The 25,986-nt window shown below is 38.5% G+C and overlaps 1 protein-coding gene across 3 annotated transcripts in view; it reads right to left on the bottom strand.

Moving 5' to 3' along the window:
• Positions 1-25,986, bottom strand: part of DHX9 (DExH-box helicase 9) — a 36,599-nt gene that overhangs the window by 3,146 nt on the left and 7,467 nt on the right. For 2 of the 3 annotated variants that reach the window (XM_026669255.2, XM_087960859.1), the window contains exons 7-25: positions 20,478-20,524; positions 19,106-19,242; positions 17,367-17,456; positions 17,114-17,275; positions 16,889-16,966; positions 15,235-15,426; positions 14,544-14,685; positions 13,856-13,938; positions 10,783-10,939; positions 10,202-10,302; positions 9,510-9,723; positions 9,167-9,261; positions 8,512-8,585; positions 6,234-6,386; positions 5,743-5,903; positions 4,484-4,595; positions 4,128-4,289; positions 3,891-4,018; positions 2,326-2,555 (exon numbers count right to left, since the gene is read on the bottom strand). In XM_026669255.2, the coding sequence (XP_026525040.1) occupies positions 2,326-2,555; positions 3,891-4,018; positions 4,128-4,289; positions 4,484-4,595; positions 5,743-5,903; positions 6,234-6,386; positions 8,512-8,585; positions 9,167-9,261; positions 9,510-9,723; positions 10,202-10,302; positions 10,783-10,939; positions 13,856-13,938; positions 14,544-14,685; positions 15,235-15,426; positions 16,889-16,966; positions 17,114-17,275; positions 17,367-17,456; positions 19,106-19,242; positions 20,478-20,524 (2,518 nt within the window). Of the gene's footprint in view, positions 1-2,325; positions 2,556-3,890; positions 4,019-4,127; positions 4,290-4,483; positions 4,596-5,742; positions 5,904-6,233; positions 6,387-8,511; positions 8,586-9,166; positions 9,262-9,509; positions 9,724-10,201; positions 10,303-10,782; positions 10,940-13,855; positions 13,939-14,543; positions 14,686-15,234; positions 15,427-16,888; positions 16,967-17,113; positions 17,276-17,366; positions 17,457-19,105; positions 19,243-20,477; positions 20,525-22,818; positions 22,951-25,986 lie in introns of those variants that run through there. The other variant, XM_026669256.2, reaches the window with a different exon arrangement.

A 25,986-nucleotide genomic window follows, 5' to 3' on the forward strand; every position in this document is an offset into this window, starting at 1 on the left:
AATTTCTGATTGATAATATGAGTTATTATGTAATGTAACTGTAATTGAGACTACGAAATAAATGCACAAAAACTGGTAAACCAACCGACACACTGTTTGTATTTCTATGAAAGAAAGCTGGATGTTTTTTTGTTTTGTTTGCTTTGTTTGTCTTTAAAAACTAATAAAATTGTTTTCAAAAAAAAAAAGTTTATTTATTTCAGTAATGCACCTTAAAAGGTGAAACTAATATATGAGATAGACTCATTACATGCAAAGCAAGATAGTTCAAGCTGTGATTTGTCATAATTGTGATGGCTTACAGCTCATGAAAACCCCAAATCCACAATCTCAGAAAATAAGAATATTACATGCAATCAATAAAATAAGGATTGTACATAGAACAATATCGGACCTCTGAAAAGTATAAGCATGCATATGTACTCAGTACTTGGTTTGGGCCCCTTTTGCAGCAATTACTGCCTCAATGCAGCGTGGCATGGAAGCTATCAGCCTGTGGCACTGCTGAGGTGTTATGGAAGACTAGGATGCTTCAAATAGCGGCCTTCAGCTCTTCTGCATTGTTCGGTCTCATGTCTCTCATCTTTCTCTTGGCAATGCCCCATAGATTCTCTATGGGGTTCAGGTCAGGCGAGTTTGCTGCCCAATCAAGCACAGTAATCCCACGGTCATTGAACCAGGTTTTGGTGCTTTTGGCAGTGTGGGCAGGTGCCAAGTCCTGCTGGAAAATGAAGTCAGCATCCCCATAAAGCTTGTCTGTGGAAGGAAGCATGAAGTGCTCCAAAATCTCCTGGTAGACGACTGTGTTGACCCTGGACTTAATGAAGCATAGTGGACCAACACCAGCAGATGAAATGGCTCCCCTAATCAACACAGACTGTGGAAACTTCACACTGGACTTCAAGCATCTTGCAGTGTGTGCCTCTCCATTCTTCCTCCAGACTCTGTGTCCTTGGTTTCCAAATGAGATGCAAAAGTTGCTCTCATCAGAAAAGAGGACTTTGGACCACTGAGCAACAGACCAGGTCTGTTTTTCTGTAGCCCAGGTAAGATGCTTCTGACATTGTTTGTTGTTCAGGAGCGGCTTGACAAGAGGAATACGACATTTGAAGCCCATGTCCAGGATCCGTCTGTGTGTGGTGGTTCTTGATGCACTGACTCCAGCCTCAGTCCACTCCTTGTGAAAGTCCCCAACACTTTTGAATGGCCTTTTCCTGACAATCCTCTCCAGGCTGCAGTCATCCCTGCTGCTTGTGCACCTTTTTCTTCCACACTTTTCCCTTCCACATAACTTTCTGTTAATGTGTTTTGATACAGCACTTTGGGAACATCCAACTTCTTTTGCAATTACCTTTTGAGGCTTTTCCTCCTTATGGGGGGTATCAATGATGGTTTTCTGCACAACTGTCAGATCAGCAGTCTTTCCCATGATTGTGATTCCTACTGAACCAGACTGAGAGACCATTTAAAGGCTCAGGAACCCTTTGCAGGTATTATGGTTTAATTTGCTGATTAGAGTGGGACACTTTGAGCCTAGAATATTGAACCTTTTCACAATATTCTAATTTTCTGAGATTGTGGATTTGGGGTTTTCATGAGCTGTAAGCCATAATCATCTCAATTATGACACATCACGGCTTGAACTATCCTGCTTTGCATATAATGAGTCTATCTCATATATTAGTTTCACCTTTTAAGTTGCATTACTGAAATAAATGAACTTTTGCATGATATTCTAATTTTTCGAGTTTCACCACTACGCTAATTATAAACAGAAAATCCCCACATGCAGATGGAAACATTTTATTAGGAAAACAAATGAATATCACCAAGAGTGTGAATGATTTGAGAAAAATAAATTGTTTTGAAATCTGTAGCAAACCAGCATGTTCCAGAGGTTCTGCTAATGCATTTCAAAACAGCCACTGTTTGACAAAATGTAAATGCTGACTTCTTGTTCTCGGTTCTGAATTAAACAAAATCCAGATGGGGCAAACCTGGTATATATTTCTCCCTCTCTGGTTAACAATTTCCAATGGAGCATATTCTTCCAATCCTATTTTTGGAGCAGTGTCCCTTCCTTCTCCCTGCACCTTTCCCTCTTCCCCTGATATTTTTTTCTCTCTTTCCCTGCCTAGTCCATAAAAAAGAGGTCCATTTTGTTCCACACAAAATCTAATGCCTGCATATTTAGGCTAGGCACTGATCAATCAAAACCAGCTGTTCTGCATACAAAATGATTTACGAGTGGCATGTAACCTAATGTTTCAATAGTCAAATGGACATTTGGCAGTCCAAGGGCTCCCCCCCCCTTTTTTTTTTTACCTTTTCTCCAAAAACAAAGAAAGGAGAAGGATACTTCATATCCTGGCTGCTGAATGGGCAGTTAACAGAGGATTTATGAATGAGAGCATTACGTCCTTCGGTAGTGAGAATCTTCCTCTTTTCTTTGTGAAAGCAGACATTGGGATACAGGCCAAAAGCCAGCAGAGAAATCACAACATCCAGGTTGTTATCTGGTCCAGTGTTGTTGAACACCTGAGTCATTAAACTCTCTAGAAAGAGACAAACATGGGCTTTTCTCAACATCCTACCAACAATGCATAGAACTAATATAAACTGAATATTATTTCAATGTTTGAAACTTTTCAAGCCATGCCTGTTATTCAGGAATGCATGAACTCAAAGCACATATGTACTCTATTTAATAGTTTGTTTGCAATGAATAAATTAAAGATTAGTTATTATTTTAACACAATGTACACCATGGAAAGTTTATTTTCTCCTCAGTGACAAAAAACTTCAAATATACTTTGCATAATAGTTAAGGTATGTATTGAACATACATTCTTCTCATATTCTTCTCACAATCCAGATTGTGTTTATGTAAATTATTTCAAAATGAGATTAAAAGTAACAGGAAAGCAAATGATAGAAATTATTTCTGCAGATAAATCATAAGACTTTGAACAAGTTATAAAACTATTTACTATCTATGTATCTGTATGTTTATGGGGGGGACACACAAACACTTTCTATAGCCTCATCCAAAAACCTTAAATATGAAGAATGATCAACTTATGTGTAATAAAAAATACAGCTTAGTCTTATCAGGTTCAGAATATACAAAAGTGCTATCACAAATAGCTACAGGTATTCCACACTTAATGACTGCAATTGGGACCAGCAATTCCACTGCTAAACTAAGTGATCATTAACTGGAAGCCATGGGCATGCTATACAAACATTTGATACTCTCTTGAAATCTCTTCCTCTCTGATCTTTCTGCTCTGCAAGGGGAGAGGGGGAGGAAAAAAGTAAGCAATCTCTCTTTTGCCTGACCCTTACTGCTGATTTAATTGCATTGCTTTTGATGTATAGAATAGTAAACAACTTATTCTCTTGCAATTCCTTCCTCTCTAATCTCTTTGCCAAGTGATGGGGGTGGGGTGGGGGAAGGGACATTTGTGGAAGGATTAGGCAAAGAAGACTGTCTTACAGAAATTGCTTGCCCCCCCCACCCCCACCCTTGCAGAGTGAAAAGATTGGAGAGAAAGTAACATATTTCTGTAGTGTGCCTCTGGCTCCTAGCCCTCAGTTGCTGGCATGATTGCACTGCTTTTGATGTGTAGAAGAGCAATCAGTTTATTCTCCAGAAATCACACTCCATACTTTCTACTCTGCAAGTGAGGAAAAAAGAAAAAAACCCAAGGCACAGACACAGGACAATGCATACTGAGTGTAATGTTGATCACGTAATTGAGGGACACTGCAAAGATCCTGAATGGGCCATAAAGTTATTTTTTCATATCTTTGAATGGTTGCAAAACGAATGGTCCATAAACAGGGACTTCCCTTATATTCATACAAAGTTTTTCTTTTATTTTTACCTTCTGGGAATCCAGAGTTAACCAGAATTTCTTTCAGCTGTACTTTGGCTTCCCAGGTCATTCTGAGTGTTGCCATATTGAGTCTCTTAAACTCACAGAAACGACTTTCAGCATTTTCTCCACCCATTCTGCAAGAAAAATGGGTAAAAGTCAGTCAAACCACTCCATTTCAGTGCAACATGCTGAGTTTTTTTATATAAAGTAAGATGTCTTGTGTATTGCCCTAACTCAAATTACCTTGCATTATCCCAGGCTTGGAAGACTGAGAGCAGGGCCACATGATCAGAGAACCGGTTTCCAGCAAAATTCCTATGGACATAACCCAGCCTTTTACCCTCACTAATGAATGGCTCAGGGAAGCAGGTGGCAGCAGAGATAGTACATACAGCATCACCAACACTGAAAGAAAAAGCACAGAATTAGCTGAGCTACACTGCAATATAACAAATGGCAGTGTCGAGCAGAAGAAATGAATGGGACAAAGACTGCTGGTGGGATTCACTTTACTGTTCCTGGGTAAACATGACTTTATCAAAAAAATAATTCTCTTCGTCCTTTTTTCTCCAGTTACTTTTGAAGTTATTATCACTTACTAAAATATGCACCCCATTATCATCATTTTGCCCAGTCGAGGTTCAATGGGGAGCCTTGCTAAAATTCTTCCAAGGGGGGTCAGTTCATCATTGGTATCCAGGGCATCAAGCTCTGAAATAAAAGCAAAAGTAAAATCTAACAGAATTTTCAACTGATTTTTTTTCCCGTTATTGCAATTGGTGAAATATTTAAATTGTGAAGATGGAAATGATATATTTGCTGCTGTCCTGCTCATTAATTTTTCAAAAGGGAGGGAGGGCCGATTACTGTTGAATTTTTTTTGCATATTATCTGTGTTCCAATGTGGATCTCTGACTGAAGTTATAATTTATTTATTTATTTTGTCAAGCGATTATAAGATGACAGGTGTAAGTATAAACATAGTTATGAATACATGAAATGGATACATATAAGAAAAAGAAACAATAGGACAGGGACAGTAGGCACATTGGTGCGCTTATGCACACCCCCTACGGGCCTCTTAGGAAAGGGGTGAGGTCAATAGTAACCTAGTAGATTAGACTTTTAGTTTTGCTACTCTGAAATGGACATAAAACAGCATGAATGAGTGGTTTTCAAATCTATACTTTCAAGTGATTCAACTCTTTCTCTCTTTTCAACTCAAGTTTACTGTATAGACCAATACAAGCAGTGTCAAGTAATTCAGATAAAGAAAAAATTGTGTTGTTCAATGGATAACAATTTTGGTAATTATAAGATTCAGAGTTGATCAAACCCCTAAGAGAGGATTAGTTAGGAAGAAGAAAACTATCCTGTAGTAGTAATTTTGATGTGAACAGAGTGCTATGTGAACAGAGTGCTATGTAATCGGTAATACTCGATCGCGTCATGTGACATATCGTGACGTATCAGAACTTTTTTTTTGCCTTTGCAGGACCAGGGTGGGCGTTGCCTGTGGGCTGCCATTTTGGCAGGCCTCTGCTATGTAATAGCAAAGCCTCAAGCAGACTGAAAAGCACAACTTAAAAGATTTTTGAAAAAGATCTGTGTGAATGTCACTTCAGAAAGGGACCTAGAAATTACAGGACCTGGGAATGCAAAAGGCAACAAAATTTTAAACAAAGGAAGAATTAAATCTGTTCTGGGATTTTGCAAAGATCTTGGCTGCCCAGGTTCTTAACTAGATGGTCAACAATATAAATTGGAAAAATAAATAAACTGGATTTCATTTCACCAATGAATGGGAGCTATGAAAATATACACCATATTTTCATTGACAAAACAATTCAACAGATACCTCGGAGTGTATGCTCTGCTTCAATCACTGCATCCAAAGGGGGCGGCTCTATAGCTTTGGCCAGAAATTGTCCAATCCCGCCTAATCTTAGCAGCTTGATGCTCAAAGCAATTTCATGCAGTGGTGTTCGAAACATTTCAGGGGTCATATGAGTCTCAAGTCTGGAAGAGAGTGGACATTTTGGATATATTCATCTCTTACAGCTCATTACAATCTAATAATGACCTCCAAATTGCTTTTATATTTATCTTCTCATCCCACAACTCTTCATAAAAACTACTGTTATATCATACAACAAATATATAAACCTGCCTTGTAGGTTATTAATGCTGTAACAAATTTGTTGTTGGTTCACACAGTACCCATGAATGCATACGTGTGTGTGCGCGCACACACACACACACACAATTCCTATTCTCTAATCTGGGTTTCAATTTGATTTTTCACATCAATTACCCCAGAATATCTAGAAGTGCAGAATATGAGCCTACCTGTCAAAACGTGCTCTGCTGCAAAGGTGAAAGCAGAATCCAGGACGGACACGACCTGCCCGTCCTTTCCGTTGCTCCAGATTTGTTTTTGAGGCCCACACAGTGGCATAATTGGTCATGTTGTTATGAGCAGTGAATAGTTTAACTTTCTGTCTGTGGGATTGGAAGAAATACCAAATAAACTCCTTAACATTGGAAAAATGTTGTAATGCATGGGGTAATATTCTGCAGTGCATGGCAAGATCAATTATGTTAGATACAATTTTGTGAACCCAACTAGCCTTAACAGGTGACAGCACCTAGATGACCATGGTAGATTTGGAAAAAAAACTAAGGATGAAATCGATTAGTATGTGGATAATTCAGAGAATTCTAAGGCTACACTAGGAAGTCCTTCCCTATTCATTCATCCATTTCTTCCCCAGAGGTTAGCAATGGCAATCCTGACTGTATTGCAGCCAAGGAAATGGACCTATTTACAGAAGCATCAGAAGTTGAGCTTTTCAAACTGAAATTAAACTTAATCTATTTGATCTTCATCTAAAGGTAATAGAGCTCTGAGGGCTACAATTTCCTCTAAATCCCGACTGTTCTATCTTCTACATTTGCTACTTCACTACAGATCTCCTTCCCCATTTTCAGTGGTTTCTTTTATTTCCTTGTGGAAAGGAAACAGGGGTTCAATTATACAATGAGAAGCCTGAACAAAAAGGAGACGAACCAAATTGATATAAAAAATGTGAGTCTGAAACTTTAGCATTGCCTAAACTTAAGCAAAAAATAATAATTACTGTATAATGTTTTCTTGTAAGAGAACTACAACAGTACCAATGCTCAAGTGCAGGTTCAAAATCAAGCTAAAAGAAGAAATCTATCCATCTTCTAAAATATGATCTTCAAAGGATACCCATCATTTTTAAGGAGAGTGTCAAGAACAACTCTGAAGTCCTAAATCTCAATGATGAGGAACTGTGGACTCAAATAATAATAAAAAAATGTTAAGGACACAAGTGAAAAGAAAGTACCGAAACCTAAGAATTACAGAAATTAAAAAATATATTAGACTCAATGATGGAAATTGTTAAGAATAAGGAAGAACCTCAACTGCATAAAGTTAACAATCTCATGAAAGAGCTTACTAAGACATTTCAGAAAACTTCCAGGAGATAATGGGCCTTATTATGATGACACCTATAAAGAGACTGAAGATGGAAATAGACATGGAAAAACCAGTGAAGTTTTCTAGCACCTCTGAATTCAGAAGCGCACTCCAATCTGAATGAGTTTGCTAAACGAAACCAATAAACACATGTTAGTGGAGAAAAATTCAGAGACAAAAGTATAATAATGAAAATCCATATAGCAGAAATGCCTACTTCCAAGATACTTTTGAAGATTGTTGCCTACAGGCAACTATACTATTGGAATATGAAGTCAGATCATCACGCTGCTTATTACAAAGTGATACACTGTTTACAAAAATACAGTGCATAAGATTCAAAAACTCTAACCACATTACACCGACAAATGTGAAAAACAACACAGCGGTAAAAAATTACATATTAATACCAAAAAAAGAACTTTAATAGACGGAAAACTATCAATTTTACATGCTAGCAAGATCTCTAAATCATTCAACACAGATTAAAACCTTACATGGAAACAGAAATACCTATTTCTCCAGTGTGTTTTAGAAAAGGCTAAGGAACAAGAATCAGCATTTCTGCTGCATGCTTAATAGTTCAGAAACTCACGAGAATACCAAAAGGTTGTCAACATGCCATTGATTGTAGAAGAGCATTTGACTGTCTTGACCTCAACAACTTGTGGAATGTCATTAGGAAAATGGGGATACTACAACATCTCATTATTTTAATGATAAATTTAAAAACAGGAAACAAAGCCAAAACCAGGAGAGAATATGGTGAAACAGATTGATTCCAATTTGGCAAAAGAGTCAGACAAAGCTGCAAACTCTACCATTACTTATTCAGTTATTATCATCATCATTAAATCTATACACTACCAGGTTCCCAATGACTCAAAACTAGACTGAAAGAAGACAAGCATTGAGTTTGAAACTGGAGAAAGAAACATCAATTATCCAGAGTATTGATGATACTACAGCATATGGACACTTGGATGTCTGAGAACACTGATGAGATGCAAATCCAGTAGCAAAAATCAGACAGCTGAGGGGGGGAGGGGGAGAGGACTACAATTAAATGCAAAGCAGATAGCAAACACAAGCATAGGAAGCACCTTCAGGACAACTCACTTGCAAGAATCAATAACGTAGACCACATCATTGATGGTTATGCTGGTCTCTGCAATGTTGGTTGATAAGATCACCTAGGGGGACAAAAAATACCATATGCTTGGATACAAGGCTGTATTCACAAATGCACTCACACACCTGAACTCTCTAAACGTGCTGGGATTATACCTTCCCAATGCTATGCTGTACAGATAGTCCTCGAGTTACAACAGTTTGTTTAGTGACTGTTCAGTTACTTATGTAACTTATGATCACTTTTCACAGTTACGACATTTGCAGCGTTCCCATCATCATGTAATCAAAATTCAGATGCTTGGCAATTGGTTCATATTTATGAAAGCTGCTGTGTCCCAAGGTCATGTGATCATCTTTTATGACCTTCTCACAAGCAAAGTCAACAGAGAAGCCAGCTTCACTTAATTGTGTTCCTAACTTATCAACTGCAGTGATTCACTTGATAACTGCTGCAAGAAAGATCGTAAAATGAGGCAAAACTCATTTAACAAATGTTTCCCTTAACAACAGAAGTGTTGGCCTCAATTGTAATCATAAGTTGAGGACTGTCTGTATATAAATTCCAGGAATAGAAAGTATACAACCGCTGAAAAGCTGCAAGCTGGAAATGGTTGAGCTACACCTATTCCAAGAGGTTCACCTTGGTTATTCCAGGGGCCACTGGATCAAACACTTTGCGTTGCTCTTCTCGGGGTATCTGGGAATGCAGAGGAAGAACTCGGTATCTCTGGGTTCCTACAGTAAGAGTAGAGGAAGGAAATTATTTTAAGCAAGCTTATTTCATTTGTATATCTCCTATTTTAAATATTACATATTCTTTTCAGCAATTAGCCACCCAGAATTGCTAAACAGTGAGATGGGTGGCATATAGATTTAATAAATACATAACATTCACTCCTCCATAAGGAAGCTCTTTCAGTTTTATGATCACCTCAGGGGGGAAAAAGTAAAAAAAAAAAAATACAGCTGAAAATTGCTTGTACCGAAGTGTGGATTCATTTCCAGGTATTTCTGCATAGTGTATATCAGATTCCAGCCAGGCAAGAAGACAAGGACTGCTCCTACGACATTCAAGGTCTCAATATATTTCAACAAAGCCTCAATGAGTTCAAAAGGAGTTTCCTTCTCATTCATCTGAGCCATGCGGTTTTTTGTTTCTAGGCCATATTCATCACCACAGATAAGGTTGCAGTTTGCCTAGAAGAAAATTGAAATGGTGGAGGAAATGTCTGCATGAAAATAACTAGGTTCAGAGAGTGCAAATGATTCTACCACTCAACTCAGTCAGTCGTATCCTCTACTATTAGAAAATTTTATATATAAGCATATGGCAGACTTCTCACTAATAACAGTACTAGTATGCAGGTCACTGCTGGGAGATTGAAAAAGCAGAAAGACATATGAGCACTCCAAATCAAAACTACTGCAATGATTGACTCAAAACAATCATCCTAAATCCCATATTAGTTCAATATAGTGTCCTATTTTCAAATAGAAACATTATGTATTTTATGTTGCTTAGCATAAGAAGGCCTAATAAAGCTCAAAGTACTATACAAAGACATATGCCATTATAAAATATGTATCACTATGCATGCTTTGTCATTATAATTCTAGCTTTTATAAGCAATATTGTAATTGTATTTGGACTAAAAATCCTTAACAACATACTTACATCATCATCTTCAGTACCTTCTTCATCCTTATCTTTCTTTTTCTTATCCTTCGGTGGAGGAATAAATTTAGTCATTTGAATACAGTCTTCCAAAAAGTATTCTATAAGTAAAAGAGTAAAATTATTGTAGAAATCATCTTGTCAGCTAAATGCCAGTTTCTGTTGCGATTTCCAAAAAAACATATTTATTTGCTAGATTTATATTTTGCATTTCTCCCTGGAGTATTTTTTCGTACTCCAACAACTTTTTCCCCTCAGCAACAAAATTGTCTGTAGATAACCCTCAAAGTCTTCAAGTTGAAGATTCATAACACAGTCACATGCAAAAAATAAACATATTTTTGAAGCCTATTTTTTCCTTCATGAATCAAGAAAAATGCTTTTAATGGTTTTTTCTCTATATAGTATCAAATCATATTTTCCATTCCTCCATGATTTTTGGCATTCAAAATATAACCATATCAGCCATTAGGAAATGGCTCAAAATCATGCAAATAGCTCAAGCTTCTCTAATATCCCCAATCAAAAGAAAAATAGAAATAGAAAACTTTTTTTGAATGTTCTACTAGGCAGGTGTTTACCTTGAACTGGATAGGTTCTACCAAAGACTTCAATAATAGGGCAATTAAAAAAATATTCACAGAACATGCTGGTATCAATAGTAGCAGACATGAGAATAACCCGGATTTCAGGGTAGGCTTGAACAACATCCCGCAGAACCACCAAAAGGAAATCAGTCTGTAAAAGAAAAGAAAAAAAGGCTGTCCTTTATTAGATTTTTAAAAATGGAGGTAATTATCATATTTAAGGTTATCAACTTCATCTCGCTTTATATACCACCATTCAGTGGTATATAACTAATTGAATTATTCTCCGTCTGAACTATTTTCATAGCATAGTACAGTTCTGCATATATACACAAATCATTCGAAGCGGTTTGTACAATTTTCTGGCAATCTCAATTAATGTATTTGTCACACTGTGATGAGACTCTTTTGAACTACAGCTGTATTGTTTTGTAAGGGTGATACAAAAAAACAAGTGGAAGCGATTTTTAACTATATACTACTGTGTTTCTCCAACAATACGCCCCCCCCCCTAGAAAGACTCAGCATGTTTTCTAGGCATAAAATGAAAATAAGCCCCTCCCCCCAAATCTAGGCCTATTTTAACATGCAAAATGGGGGGGAGGAGAAGGGGGGAAGACTTGCCGTTAGGAGCGCCCTGCGGGCAGCCATGCCTCGCCACCAGCCACTCCTAACGGGCGATCATGATGAAGCGCAGAGAGCTCCCTACTCCTGCCAAGCACCTTTGTTGCAGACCCGAGACCTTCGGCGCCCGCCGCTGCTTTCTCCACCGCCATTGCTTTCCCTTCTGCCCGTGCCGCTGCCGCATTTGGAGGTGCTGCTTGTGCGTTTGGAGCGCCACTATTTGGAGCACCGCGGCGGCACTCCAAACATGGCAGCAGCTCCAAACGTGGAAGTAGCAGCTCCAAACAGGGCGGTGGCGCTCCAAACGCACTCCAAACAGTGGCAGCACTCCAAACATGAAAGCGGCAGCTCCAAACACTGCGGCAGCACTCCAAACGCACAAGCAGCAGCTCCAAACGCGGCAGCGGCACGGGCAGAAGGGAAAGCAACAGCAGCGGAGGAAACAGCAGTGGCAGAAGCCGAAGCTCTCGGGTCTGCAACAAAGGTGCTTGGCAGGAGTAGGAAGCTCTCCGCACTCCGCCATAATCGTCCGTTAGGAGCGGCTGGTGGCAAGGCATGGCTGCCCGCGGGGTGCTCTAAGCGAGGATGCAAGGGGGGAATTAAGTCACCCCCGAAAAGACAGCCTAGCTGTTTTTTCGGGGCTCAAAAAAAAATAAGACTCAGCCTTATTTTATGAGAAACATGGTATGACTCTATTTAGAGCAAGTATTTCCAATATGTTTCCAATGTTCAGTTTCTTCCTGAGCCTCCCTTTCAGAGACTATCCTGCTTTCTCTTCTGCTTCCTCTCCCATTCTCTCCATTTCTTTCCTCTGTTTCTGGGATTCACAAGAAAGAGACTGAAAAGAACGGTCTGGAATGTACTCTCATGTGCTCATCATAGAACTGCTCAGCCAAACACCTACTACTATTACATTGGAGGAAGAACCACTTATTTCAGGGTTTTCTGTCTAGTCCTTCCCCACAGACCAGAGCTCCTCTACTGACAGCCAGTCTCCTCCTTCCACTCTGAGGTCTTGGGTGAAGCCACTATCTATAGCCAATCAGGTCCCTCCTTCCTATTCTTGGGTCCTGACTGGAGCTCTAATCCCTCTGGATCTTGGCTTTCCTTCTTCCAGGGAAATCACCCTGGACCTTTATTCCCCCTTTCTGATCATGAACCCAAAAATTTCTACACATTTAAACTTCTTATGCCAGTCATTCCATATTCATACATTTTCTCTCCTCTCCTTCTCTCTCTTTCACTCTAATGTTAGGTCGTATCAGCAGCGGGTCTCCCAGCAACTGAGGAGATTGGTGTCCCTCACAGAGCTCTAGTATCCAACACTTATATGCCAGACTGGACTCCTGTCTCACAATCTCCCTACAGCAACCCTGGCTAGCAGCCAGGTCAGTTAATCAAACCTAGTGACAGTACAGCTGTCAGATATGCGTTGAGCTGTTTTTCCCCTTTTACTTACTACAATGGCTAAGTCACAACAGCAGTCAGCAGCCATGCCAAATCACAAACCCATGTGCCACAATATTTTTCCTATAATGTAGGCTAAGTAATAATGCTTTGTGGATGTAACCTATAAGGGTTATTTTTTAACCATCACATTAGAAGTATGAGTGCACTGCAATCCAAACTCCCCAGATTATGTTGTTACTTCTAAATATTTATTGTATAATAAGTACTAGAATTGTGCAATACTCCTGTTTCAAAAGAAAAAAAAAGGTGTTTTCAAAGACACAGGGACACTGAAGTCATATCTGGTGGCAGCTCTTTTAGAAAAGGAGCTTGTGCAGCTCCTGCTTATGATTCCAGGAAAAGATGTAGTCAATTTAAGCAGGAGTCAGCATGTATAACTTGAGCGAATCTATATGTCTGAGTCATCTTTTCCCCTTTGAATCTGGATCACTGTACTTTTCTAATAATTACTGATACTGGATGCAATAGATGGTATTTTTCAGATTTGTTCAAGATTATTAGATTTTTATCTTGACCTTTTAATATATAACTCCAAGTAGCAAACATAATACTCCTGCCTCTTATTTCCCAATAAAATCCTGTGAGGTGGGTTGGGCTGAAAGAGAGTGAATGAGTCACCCACCCAGAGAGCTTTCATGCTTAAGGCAGGGCTAGAATTCAGTGTCCTGGTTTCAAAGCCAGCACTTTAACCTCTACACTGGGGTTAAACTGGCTAGATGTACAATGTTATTTTACTTATATTTTTCCTCCTACAAGGGAGTAACTTTTATTATAGATAACTCTAAGCTATATGTGAGCAAAGCAACTATTTAAAAAATGCTCACTTTTAATATAAAAATGTGCGCAGTACTTGGGTAGAATTCAATTACATGATGACAGAAAGTGTGTTCGCTTTCATATGGCACAATAGCAGGAACACTTACATAATTTAGAGCAGATACACTCTGCTTGGATAAATTAAAAGCTTACTCACATTAATGTCTCTCTCATGAATTTCATCCACTATGACATGACTGATTCCACGAATGCCAGCTTCCAGCTTTCTCAGGAGGACACCTTAAAAACAGGTCTTTATTAATGAGAATGGCTTAATTAGGATAGATGATTCCTTTACAGAACAGGTTAGAAAAGACACTGTAATGCAACACAGTTACTGATTATGAACATATCATGGAAATCCATTTTAATCGTGGTTTGTTAAACTAGCCAAATACCAGTCAAACTGAATCATATAAGCAAGCAATCATGCTGAAGTCTGCCAATTCCTCATTTATTTTTCTTCTTAGCACTTTGAACTGTGGAAAGCTTGTAAGATAAAAATGATTTACAACCCAGGAACTAAATAAAAACCTTGTTAAATCCTTGATTTCAATTCATTATGGATAGTAATAAGAAATGGCAGAAATGAAACACCCCACAACTTACAATTGCTACTATCTGTTTGGCAGTTATTTACTACTCAGACAAGCCCAGTCCCAATACACAACAAAACGCTTTCGTTTTCAACCACCTCTGAATGGACAATAGGAAGCACACATACATGTTGCTAGCATCAGCCATTTCATATTGTCCAAGAGAAGTATGAGAAAAGATTCTCTATTTTTGTCAAATTCTATTAACCACTCTATCATAGCCTATACATTTTAACAAGCAACACCCACCTACAGTGCAGAACATCACACTGGCATGTGGCCGGGGAAGCATTGATTCAAAGCGAACGCTATAGCCACAACTATTTCCAGGTTCTTCTCCTCTTTCATAAGAAACTCTTTCTGCTACAGAGACAGCACTGATCCTCCTAGGCTGTGTAGAAAAGATATCACAGGTTGAGTAAGAATCCCAGATCACCTCATCAAAAGGAACAAGTCCATCAAGAAAAATCACAGAACTGAACAAAGTTACACAAAACATGCAAGATTTTTATAGATGTCCTGAGAATTTGAAATTAAAATATTACCTGCTGGAAATCTAAATATTTGCAGTTATTTGCATATTAAGGTGCTTAAACATTCCTACTAGTAATTCACAATATGAAATACTGCTTTAGGTATTGCCTTTATAAATAGTTAATCCCAAAATTATTTGGGAGATATAAAAAAACTATGGATATGAAGCACTTCAAATTAAAAATAGAAAGTAGTACTTCAGTCTGTTTACTTCAGTCTGTATGAATTCAAGAAAAAATATGGCATCTTAATGAGGGGACACTATGCATGATGTACACACTCATGTCTGCTACAAAGCACCTTTTCAGCTTTGTATCTAAAAAGCCCCTATTCAAAAAGTAATTCTAATGCCATTAATGTAAAATTGTAGGCTAACTGGAAATAATGGCTTGAATAGATTTTTCACCTGAGTGACAACAATATTACATTCTGCAGCTCTTCCACTGTGGATGCATTCATCTAAAATGTACTGTGGAACCTGTGTGGTTTTGCCACAACCTGTAGCTCCACGGATGATCACAACAGAGTTGTGACGTACGGCATCTAGGATTCCTCGCTCAAAGTTCTTCACAGGCAGGGTTTCCCTCTCTTGAAGAATCTGAGACAGGAAAAAGTTCAGTTAGTATTATGCAATTATGATCCATTAATGTCCCAAAAGTGCTTTTTCAAGGGACAACTGGACTTTCTGCTGTTTCTTTGAAGGTATTTCGCTTCTCATCTAAAAAACTTCTTTAGCTCTGATCCATTAAGTACTGTATTTTTCACACTATAAGATGCACTCCCCCCCCCCCAAAAAAAATGGGTAGAAATGTCTGTGCATCTTATAGAGCAAATATTGCGGCGGGGGGAGAGGCGTTGGTGTCTGTCACACTGTCGGGGAACGCTGGAGCCTTTGCTGCCAAGCAGCTGATTGGCGGTTGGATTGGCCTCCCGGAATATTGCCGATCAGCTGTTCTAGGCTGTGGGGATTGCCTCCGCCTATCCCTGCTGTCTAGAACAGCTGATTGGCAGTATTCTGAAAGGCAGATCCAACCACCTATCAGCTGCTTGTCAGCGAAGGCTGCAGTGTTCCTTGGCAGCGACGGCAGCTCAGCTCTGTTGACCAGTAGTGGGTGCAAAAGAGTGGAGCCCTGACAAGCCATGGGCTACGATAATGTGCTGAAGCTGACCAAGCTGTTTGCTGCAAGGACGCTAGCCAGATGAATATTAGATGGAGGCAAAGGCAGATTTTTTTTTCTTGTTTTCCTCCCCAAAACCTAGATGCATCTTATGTTCCAGAGTGTCTTATAGTGCAAGAAATATGGTAATTATTCTTTTGTAAGTTATTCTGAGTATATCTTTTTAGCAAACTACTGTCCTTCAAGTTCTGTAACTGAGATTTTAAAAGGAGCTTTAAACAGGCTCTTCAGCTTATTAATGTAAAAAATAAACATATTGTTAGGAAAACCTGATAAAATGCTAGATAACTTGTGTCCATTTGTGTTATCATTTCAGAGATATCTCTTTACCTAAGCAGAGAAACAAAATAACCAGCTTTTTTTTTTTTTGCTTTATTTTTTTTTTTGGGGGGGTTGGAAACAGGAAAGACTTCACTTCCTGCCAGCTTCCCAGTTGACTTTCCTTGTGTAAATCTGGCAGGGGGCATCAGAAATCTTCCTTACTTCTGTTTCCAGCAGCAGGTAAGTGAGTGCTGCTGAGGGAAGGAGGGAGCAATGGCAGCAGCCCAACAGCAGCCAGTAGTACTGAAGCAGCCACTACTCCCCCAAATTTCATTCTCTTGGGAATTTATAGGTCCCAGATTTTCGACACATTTTGTAACTTAGTCCATTTGAGGTATCTTGGTTCAAAAACTGTTGCCCTATGATGCACTGTTTTATCCAATTAAAGATTATGACAACAACAGTTTTAGAAGCACATAGATAGAAATATATACTCTTCTTTTCAGAAATGCTGAAGACTGGATAAAGATATACAAATATGTATTTTAAAAGTTTGGCTCTCTATCTTAAGGTATAGCATACCCTTAAGGAATCTACAAATTCAAGTATCTGCACACTTACTTTCTGTAATTCCTGGTCATTTTCCAGCTGATACAAGAGGTTGCTCTTTATGTCAATGCTTATCTGTTCTGGTGTAGCCTGGAAACAGAAGATAATTAAATGCATAGTTCATCTATTTCTAAGGACACTTTATTCATGCTTCAGAATGGTGCATGTACAGTATGAGCTTTTTATATGAATATAAATAAACAGGAAAAATAGAAAATAGTGATAAACAAGACTCACATATGCCAGAGGACCCTCGTCAATATTGCTGCTAGTCCATGGATTCCAGTTTGACTGAGGTGGGGACCATGGCACAACTCCTGATTGATTCTGCTTCTGGGATGGTTCAAAGTGAGCTAACTTTCCAATGCTAAGCAGAGCAGGCGAACTGGGATCTTCAGGCTGCCAAGTTAAAAAAACAACAACAGTGGCTGTTAAATTAACAAAATTATAGAAAAGGAAACACAACGCTTATGTATGAACACATACTCACTGGTGGAATGACTTCAAGACACATATCATCTACAATTCTCTTCAACTGGTTTTCCAAATTAGAAGTGAGGTTGATATCATAAGGCTCTACCTATTGAATTAAAATAAATGTATAAAATAATCATATAAAATTAATCTCAGACAATAAAAGAAATTAAATATCTTGAATTATTTACTAACACTGAAACAGCTGCACAGAAAAAAGTTATGGAATATTTGTGGCCCATAACACAATCACCTAAAACCATCAACATATTTTTTGAAAAAACCAGTATTATGGACCATGTTTAAATCCACACATATGAAGAACCTAAACAAGAGACAATAAGAATGGAAACAGGAAACATAAACATATTTCTAAGTATCACAAAGGGACATCATAGCAGGAAAACACTTCTAATGTATTTTAATACTTCATTCTCCAAATGTCTTCTTGGTTGATGTCTATTTGGGAATATCTTATTATCCACTATATGCATTAATTTAATTTTATTCTTTCTTTAGCTTAATCATCCCACTATTGATATACTGTTATAATCCTAGGAAAATGGCATTGCAATATCATAGTTATTTATGTAAGGGAAACTTTGCATCTCCTTTCTAAATTTCGAAATCATACACCGTATTTTTCAGACTATAAAATGCTCCAAAGTTTAAGATGGACCTAGCTTTTGAGGAGGAAAACAAGAATTTTTTTTTGCCTCTGCCTCCCAGCAATTTGCCTCCTTGCAGCCTGGTCAGCTTCAGCACAGCCTGATTTAGCACAAGCAACTGATTGTGATTGAATCTGCCTCTCGACAATCAGCTGTTTCAGGGTACAGGGATACCGCCTCAGTATGCCCCATTTTCGGCCTCTACCCGCCACATTTTCGGCCCATTCCAGATGACAGGGATCAGAACGGGCCAAAAATGGGGCGGGCAGAGGCCAAAAATGGGGTGCACAAAAGCAGCAGATGGTGATCCCTGTAGCCTGAAACAGCTGATTGCCTCCTGACTTGTGCTAAGTCAGGCTGTGCTGAAGCTGACCAGGCTCTTTGCAGTAAGGAGGCAAATTGCTGGGAGGCAGAGGGCGAAGGGTAGGGGCCGGCAGGTAGGCGGGGCTTCGGCAACATTCACCGTATAAGACGCATAGACATTTCAATCTACTTTTTTGGGGGGGAGTGTGTCTTATACACCAAAAATACGGTCTAGACAGTCCTTATTTCTCCATTTTTCAGCAACCATTCAATATTACAGCAGCACTCTAAAAATGACTGGTCCTGTTGGAGCACCCCTGTGGTCATGTGACTGTTATGTGGGTGTCCAGCTCACAACACAGCAGAAGCAGTCACATGATCATTGTATGCAACACTCTTCTCTGCCAGCTTCCCACAAGCAAAGTCAATGGGAAGCCAGCAGGGAAAGTTATATAGTAAATTGCTCTTGCTCTTTTTTCTCCCAAGGAACCTGTTATGGAGGAGCTGATCTCATACTCTATGGCGCCCACCATATTCTGTAGTATGCACCTTCCTCAATCTGCATGTAATCTGCCCTGTACCCCCCCCCCCGAGCTTCAGTTGGTGCACCCATGCACCGTAACATCTGTCTACAGCACATCCTTTCTCCTTGCCCAAAGGCTATTTGTGTGAATTTTTCTTTGTATCCTGCTTTCCAGACTACATTATTCCCAAATTGGATCACAAGCAAGTCAAGCAATATGTACGAATGAATCAGTTACAGAATATTATCTGCAAAACTCACCGATTCACCTTCCTTCTTCTTGGTTTGTCCAGAATAAGCCTCAATGATGCTCAAATGATAGAGCTGTCTGACCAAAGAAAGAGCACAGGATTGCGCTGCCAGCTTTTTATTTGAGCCATGCTCACGAGCAAAGATTCCTGAAATAGAGGAATGCTACCTCTGAGAAAGATTAACCAAAGGCCATCTTTTTATTCCTTTGCTTTAGAAATCTGTTTTCCAACTCTGGCAACTTTCAGGTACGTAGACTTCAACTCTCATCAATGGCTATGCTGGCCATATTTTGGGATTTGAAGTCCACATATCTAGAAAATACCAAGCTTAAGAAACTGCTTTAGAATGAAAAAGTTAAAACACAACCATAATCACAACTGCCTAAAAATTTATTTGTAATGTGATTTATTGGGAAAGCTATCCAATTTCACAAGCGACTTGGATAAATAGCTGGAAAGTTAATGCTGATAGATTGGTGGGAAAATTCCATGAAAAATATCCACACAAGCCTAAGGCGAATTCTGCGGGTGGCAGAGGAGGTTAAAATGCACATTGTATGAATGTGTTTAACCTAATTTCAATCTTTATGTATTCCATGTTGTTGCAGGGGTTTCTTTTCAAATGAGGGAGGGCAGCCTGTCAAGCCCGAAATTGAAATATGTGTAGCCATTTTAGCTAGGCTTAGTATATATTCTTTTTCTTACTTTCTCTTTGGTGGTTATGGGGGAAGGGTTTCGGGCTTGCCATATTTCTAAAGAGGGAGGAGTTTAGATAGAGAGAGTTGTTTAGGCTAGGTGATTCTTCTTCCCATGGGAACACTTGCTACTATGCTAAGGCCCCTTGAGGTGGAGATTTATGACATCAAGCAATGTTGAATTACTTCTATTGGAGAGTGTGACTTTTGGGGATTGTTTCTAACTTCTAATATTGTGGGGTAATTCCAAGCTGTCAGATCCAGAATTACCATGGACTTTGCCAATTTGATGCTTTCCTAAATAAAAGAAATGTTTTAGAAAATGGACTTTGCTCTTTTCTTTTTAAATGGATTTCATCACTTGGAAACCTGACATTCGTTGTATAAGACGCACAGACATTTCCACTCACCTTTGGGGGTGGAAAAAGTGTGTCTTATACTCCGAAAAGTATGGTATATAGACAGGAATTTTGTCAGCTGTGTATAACGACAACTCCAGGTAATGGGGATGCGAGGAAAGGGTATTTCACAGTCTGAAAGTTCTTTGCTTGCCAACTCCTAATCACTATGAAGCATTCTAGTATACGGAATCAATTCAGGCTCACTAATTTCTCTAAATGGAAAAGAATTCTTTTAAATTGGATTGCTATATTATGTCATGATGTTCACTTCCAGTTAAGGACTTACTTCTGCCCAGCTGTTTGACATAAATAGTCATTTCTGCAATGAAGCTCCTGCAACACATTCAAAGAAGGCAGCATTAGTACTTTAGTTCTGGGGAACCAAACAAGGGATTTCCAACATAGCTGTGTAACAAAATGTTATGATAAAACCCATTAACATTCAAATTGATGAATTAGAATTGATTTAGAATTCACATTTTAAAATAATTCTACCCCGAAGCAACATTAGAGAGTAGTTTTTCCAAACATGTACAATTCCCATCATGCCTTAGGGGTTAATATACTGCTGAAAGAATTTAGAATCTATAATCTGTATTTCTTGGGAGCAATGATAAAGTTTAACAGATGAACCATGAAGCTCTTAAATGAATATGTAACTAGGATTAAAGAATTCATGCAAAATAAATTGTTATATTGGATCCTTTCTGCAGACTAAAAAAACTAGAAAGTCTCCAAAGACCCAGATCACATTACAAATGCTTGACTAGAATTTTGCTTGCCTCTGCCTATGAGGAGCCAATATATGATTAGATTGGTTAGATACTGTATATACCTTTCTTTCTATAAAGGCAATACATCGCTAACAAGATATCCAAGTAATATATGCTCAAGCTTGGGACTTTCCTCCAATAAAACAATTATAACAAATAGCCCTATGTAATTATTTCAGTCATTTTTAGGATCTGATCAGAGTTAGGAATATTTGGTAAAATAAATTTGTACTGTGATAATTTACCTCAATGTTTTAGTGAACAAGAAATGCTTATTTTGAACATGCATTAATTTATCCACAGATAATTTAATCCTCAAATGTTTAACCAAAATACCATAAAAATCAGCCATCTGCAAATGAATCAACCCTTTAAATTTTTGTAATGTTTTAATTTTCACGAATGGCTTATCTTTGGGTAGCATGTTTTTCATGGTATGTATGTGAGTTAAACATTCAAGGGGTTTATTTATCTACAAATGGGCTTAGCATGACTATACACGGAATATGCAGATAGTCCTGGACTGGGTGGCACTACCCCGGATGGACCTGGTGCATAATCTGGGGGGTCCTCTTGTACTCCCAGCTCCTGTGAGAACATCAGAAGTTAACAATGGCCAAGAAGGCCTTTGCACATCTTAGAGTTGTGCGCCAGTTGCACCCATTCCTGGATTGGGAGTCTTTACTCAACTCATGCCCTTGCAATCTCTCTTCTGGATTGTTGCATGAGTTCTACATAGAGCTGCCCTTGAAAAACATTCAGAGGCTTCAAATAGTGCAGAATGCAGCTGCACAGATAGTAAATTATGTCAAATATGCAACACATGTAACACCAGTATGCTTCCGGATATAATTCAAAGTGCTTATCACCTTTAAAGCCTTTCATGGCTTGGAGGTGGGTTACCTAAGGGACTGTCATCTTCCAGGCATTTCTACATGTCGATCTGGCAGATTGGGCGTGTTACGGGTCCCATCAGCTAATGAATACCAGCTGTCAGGGACCAGGCAACATGCCTTCTGTACCGTAGTCCCTGCCCTCTGAAACATTATCCCTTCAGAGATCAGGAAGACCCAGACCTTACTGGCCTTTTGTAAGGTCATGAAGACTTGCCCCAAGTGTGTTAAGGCCCTATTTCTTGGTTGCATTAGCATCCATGGCTATAGTTCTATTTGGTGCCATATATTTTTGTATTGTTTTAATTATTTTAAATTTGTTTTTATATTCTATGCCACCCAGTGTCATTTGTTGAGATGGACAGCTATAGAAATCAAATCAAACCAATCAATTAATCAAATGCATACTTTTAAAAAGCATTACTGTATATATTCATTCATAAGCCCATCCACTGATAAACTGAACTGAGATTTTGCACCTAAAACTCTCAGCTTAACTACAAGTATTTACGGCATATGCTTTTTAAATCATTTGCTCAGCATTTACTCAGCAGATATCTCTAGCTACATAAGCATGCATACAAACAGGCTGTTGGTTTTAATAAGGAAATACATTTAATTTTAAACATTCTAGGAGTGCTATAGAAACTTGAGATCAGACACTCAATATTACAAGAGGAAGACTGATCATTCTGAGCATTTCTTCTGGAAAGTGATAGGAATTTAGCCAGGTTTTGTAAAGAATGACTCTTTTTAAAATCTTGCAGAGACAATCGCCACAGATTATTTTTAAAGATAAAATAATAATTGTAATGCATCAAGTATTCCTATTATACTGTAGGAAAAGTAAGTTATATGTAAAACTATGTCAACATATTAATTATTTCACTGCAGACAAAAAAACAAACTAGATGATACTAAATTCATTCTTAGCTCCTTCCTAAACCACCAATGAACTGACCTTCAGGCACAGCGGCTTCATGAATCAGAAGACCACTGGCTCTCAGGGACAAACAGCCACCCTTTCATTAATGACACCGATGTCAGTATGTTTCTCAGCCAGGCTTAAATTCAGCACTCAATTCATTTCCTCCACCTGGGGGGGAACAACGACACCAGAAATCAGTTTACAATAGAGTCCCATGTGATTGCTTAGTACAGCCTAAGCAGCAGCACATGTGTGAACAAGCAAAAATCTCTGGTGTCGCAGTTGCCACCCGATTCAGCATAGAATTTATATTGAATTACTATTGAAGTCCTTTTCCTGATGGAAAATCAATTTTGTACAACAGGAAAATGTGTTTAGGTTTTTAAAAAATGCCTTAATAGTAACTTCCAGTCACAGATTTACACATTCACCAATATAATTATGTAATTAAGTACCTATTCTGTTCCATTACAGGTAAAACTTGAAAAATTAGAATATCGTGCAAAAGTTCAATTATTTCAGTAATGCAATTTAAAAGGTGAAACTAATATATGATAGACTCATTACACGCAAAGCAAGATAGTTCAAGCTGTGATTTGTCATAATTGTGATGATGATGGCTTACAGCTCATGAAAAGCCCAAATCCACAATCTCAGAAAATAAGAATATTACATGCAATCAATAAAACAAGGATTGTACATAGAACAATATCGGACTTCTGAAAAGTATAAGCATGCATATGTACTCAGTACTTGGTTTGTGCCCCTTTTGCAGCAATTACTGCCTCAATGCAGCGTGGCATGGAAGCTATCAGCCTGTGGCACTGCTGAGGTGTTATGGAAGACCAGGATGCTTCAGTAGCGATCTTCAGCTCTTCTGCATTGTTTGGTCTCATGTCTCTCATCTTTCTCTTGGCAATGCCCCATAGATTCTCTATGGGGTTCAGGTCAGGCAAGTTTGCTGGCCAATCAAGCACAGTAATCCCACTGTCATTGAACCAGGTTTTGGTGCTTTTGGCAGTGTGGGCAGGTGCCAAGTCCTGCTGGAAAATGAAGTCAGCATCCTCATAAAGCTCGTCTGTGGAAGGAAGCATGAAGTGCTCCAAAATCTCCTGGTAGACGACTGTGTTGACCCTGGACTTAATGAAGCACAGTGGACCAACACCAGCAGATGACATGGCTCCCCTAATCAACACAGACTGTGGAAACTTCACACTGGACTTCAAGCATCTTGCAGTGTGTGCCTCTCCATCCTTCCTCCAGACTCTGGGTCCTTGGTTTCCAAATGAGATGCAAAAGTTGCTCTCATCAGAAAAGAGGACTTTGGACCACTGAGCAACAGACCAGGTCTGTTTTTCTGTAGCCCAGGTAAGATGCTTCTGACGTTGTTTGTTGTTCAGGAGCGGCTTGACAAGAGGAATACGACATTTGAAGCCCATGTCCAGGATCCGTCTGTGTGTGGTGGTTCTTGATGCACTGACTCCAGCCTCAGTCCACTCCTTGTGAAAGTCCCCAACACTTTTGAATGGCCTTTTCCTGACAATCCTCTCCAGGCTGCGGTCATCCCTGCTGCTTGTGCACCTTTTTCTTCCACACTTTTCCCTTCCACATAACTTTCTGTTAATGTGTTTTGATACAGCACTTTGGGAACATCCAACTTCTTTTGCAATTACCTTTTGAGGCTTTTCCTCCTTATGGGGGGTATCAATGATGGTTTTCTGCACAACTGTCAGGTCAGCAGTCTTTCCCATGATTGTGATTCCTACTGAACCAGACTGAGAGACCATTTAAAGGCTCAGGAACCCTTTGCAGGTATTATGGTTTAATTTGCTGATTAGAGTGGGACACTTTGAGCCTAGAATATTGAACCTTTTCACAATATTCTAATTTTCTGAGATTGTGGATTTGGGGTTTTCATGAGCTGTAAACCATAATCATCTCAACTATGACACATCATGCTTTGAACTATCTTGCTTTGCATGTAATGAGTCTATTTCATATATTAGTTTCACCTTTTAAGTTGCGTTACTGAAATAAATGAACTTTTGCACGATATTCTCATTTTTCGAATTTCACCTGTATGTGGACAGGAAAATCTCCATGATTGTATTTCTACAAAACATTTCCCATTTCATGAAATAAACTAATTAATAAGTTAGTAATTAATACAATACTAATCAAATGTTAAAAATTTATTGCACAAGCAACCTACTGGAAGCCTTGAGCATATATGCCCTTCCCTCCTCCGCATGCATATAGGAAGAAATTCAAAGTACTAACTACCAGTTTTCAATTAACCAGTTATTCATTAATGTGAATTTCTGTCAGTTTGAATTGTGATTAATGGAAAAAAATAGGACTGAAAAATGATTTTTGTTTGTTTGTTAGAATCACAAAGCCATCAATTTAAGGTAAACAGACTTTGATTCTGGGAATAACAGAGAATTCTAGTTAATTGGGAAATAGAGTATTACAATCTCAAGCATGGCACCTGAAAGAACAGAAAGGATGAAAAGAAGCATAAGAGCCCAAGGCTTAAGAAGGTTGTATTGAATCTAGATCCAAAAGGAACAAAATAAAGTTTGGGTGTGTTTAGTGGTATTTAATCCTAAACATATGTGCCAATTTTGTAGCTTCAATATAAGTTCTGAAGCTGAAAAGGTTCAATGCTATTGAGTTCTTATATCAATATTTAAATATATTGAAATATTAATATTCTAATATTACTAATTTCCAAATTAAGAAATTGATTTGTTTAAATATACCATATTAATGTAGCATCCCCTTCACTCCCCCTTCCCCCATAACTAATGAACCCATTTCAACTACTGTCAGTTACTAGGAAAGACACTGAAAGAATGTTTTGGAAAAAATTGTTTGGTTATTTTAAAAACCTCACATCATTACTTTAAAAAGAAAATTGGGAAAAAGGGACACAGTATTTAGCAGGATACATTAAACATTGCAATTCCATGGGAATTTGTCTTCTAAGAGCTTTTATATCCCAGACAAAATTACAGAGGTTTGATATAACTGACAGTATTCTTCTTCTTTTTAAAGCTATGCCATTTTATGCCTAAAAAATTGGGTACCCCATAGTGTGTTTATTTATTTAGATGTTTTTAACACAATTTTCTTCTTAGAGATGTAAGAAATCCATCTAAGCCTTCCTGGGAGGAACAAATTCTACACCCTGGAATG

This window comes from Notechis scutatus, chromosome 3 (assembly GCF_049901735.1).
Source record: "Notechis scutatus isolate UNSWTSFEM ecotype Mainland chromosome 3, rNotScu1.2, whole genome shotgun sequence".
Taxonomy (NCBI): Eukaryota; Metazoa; Chordata; class Lepidosauria; order Squamata; family Elapidae; genus Notechis; species Notechis scutatus.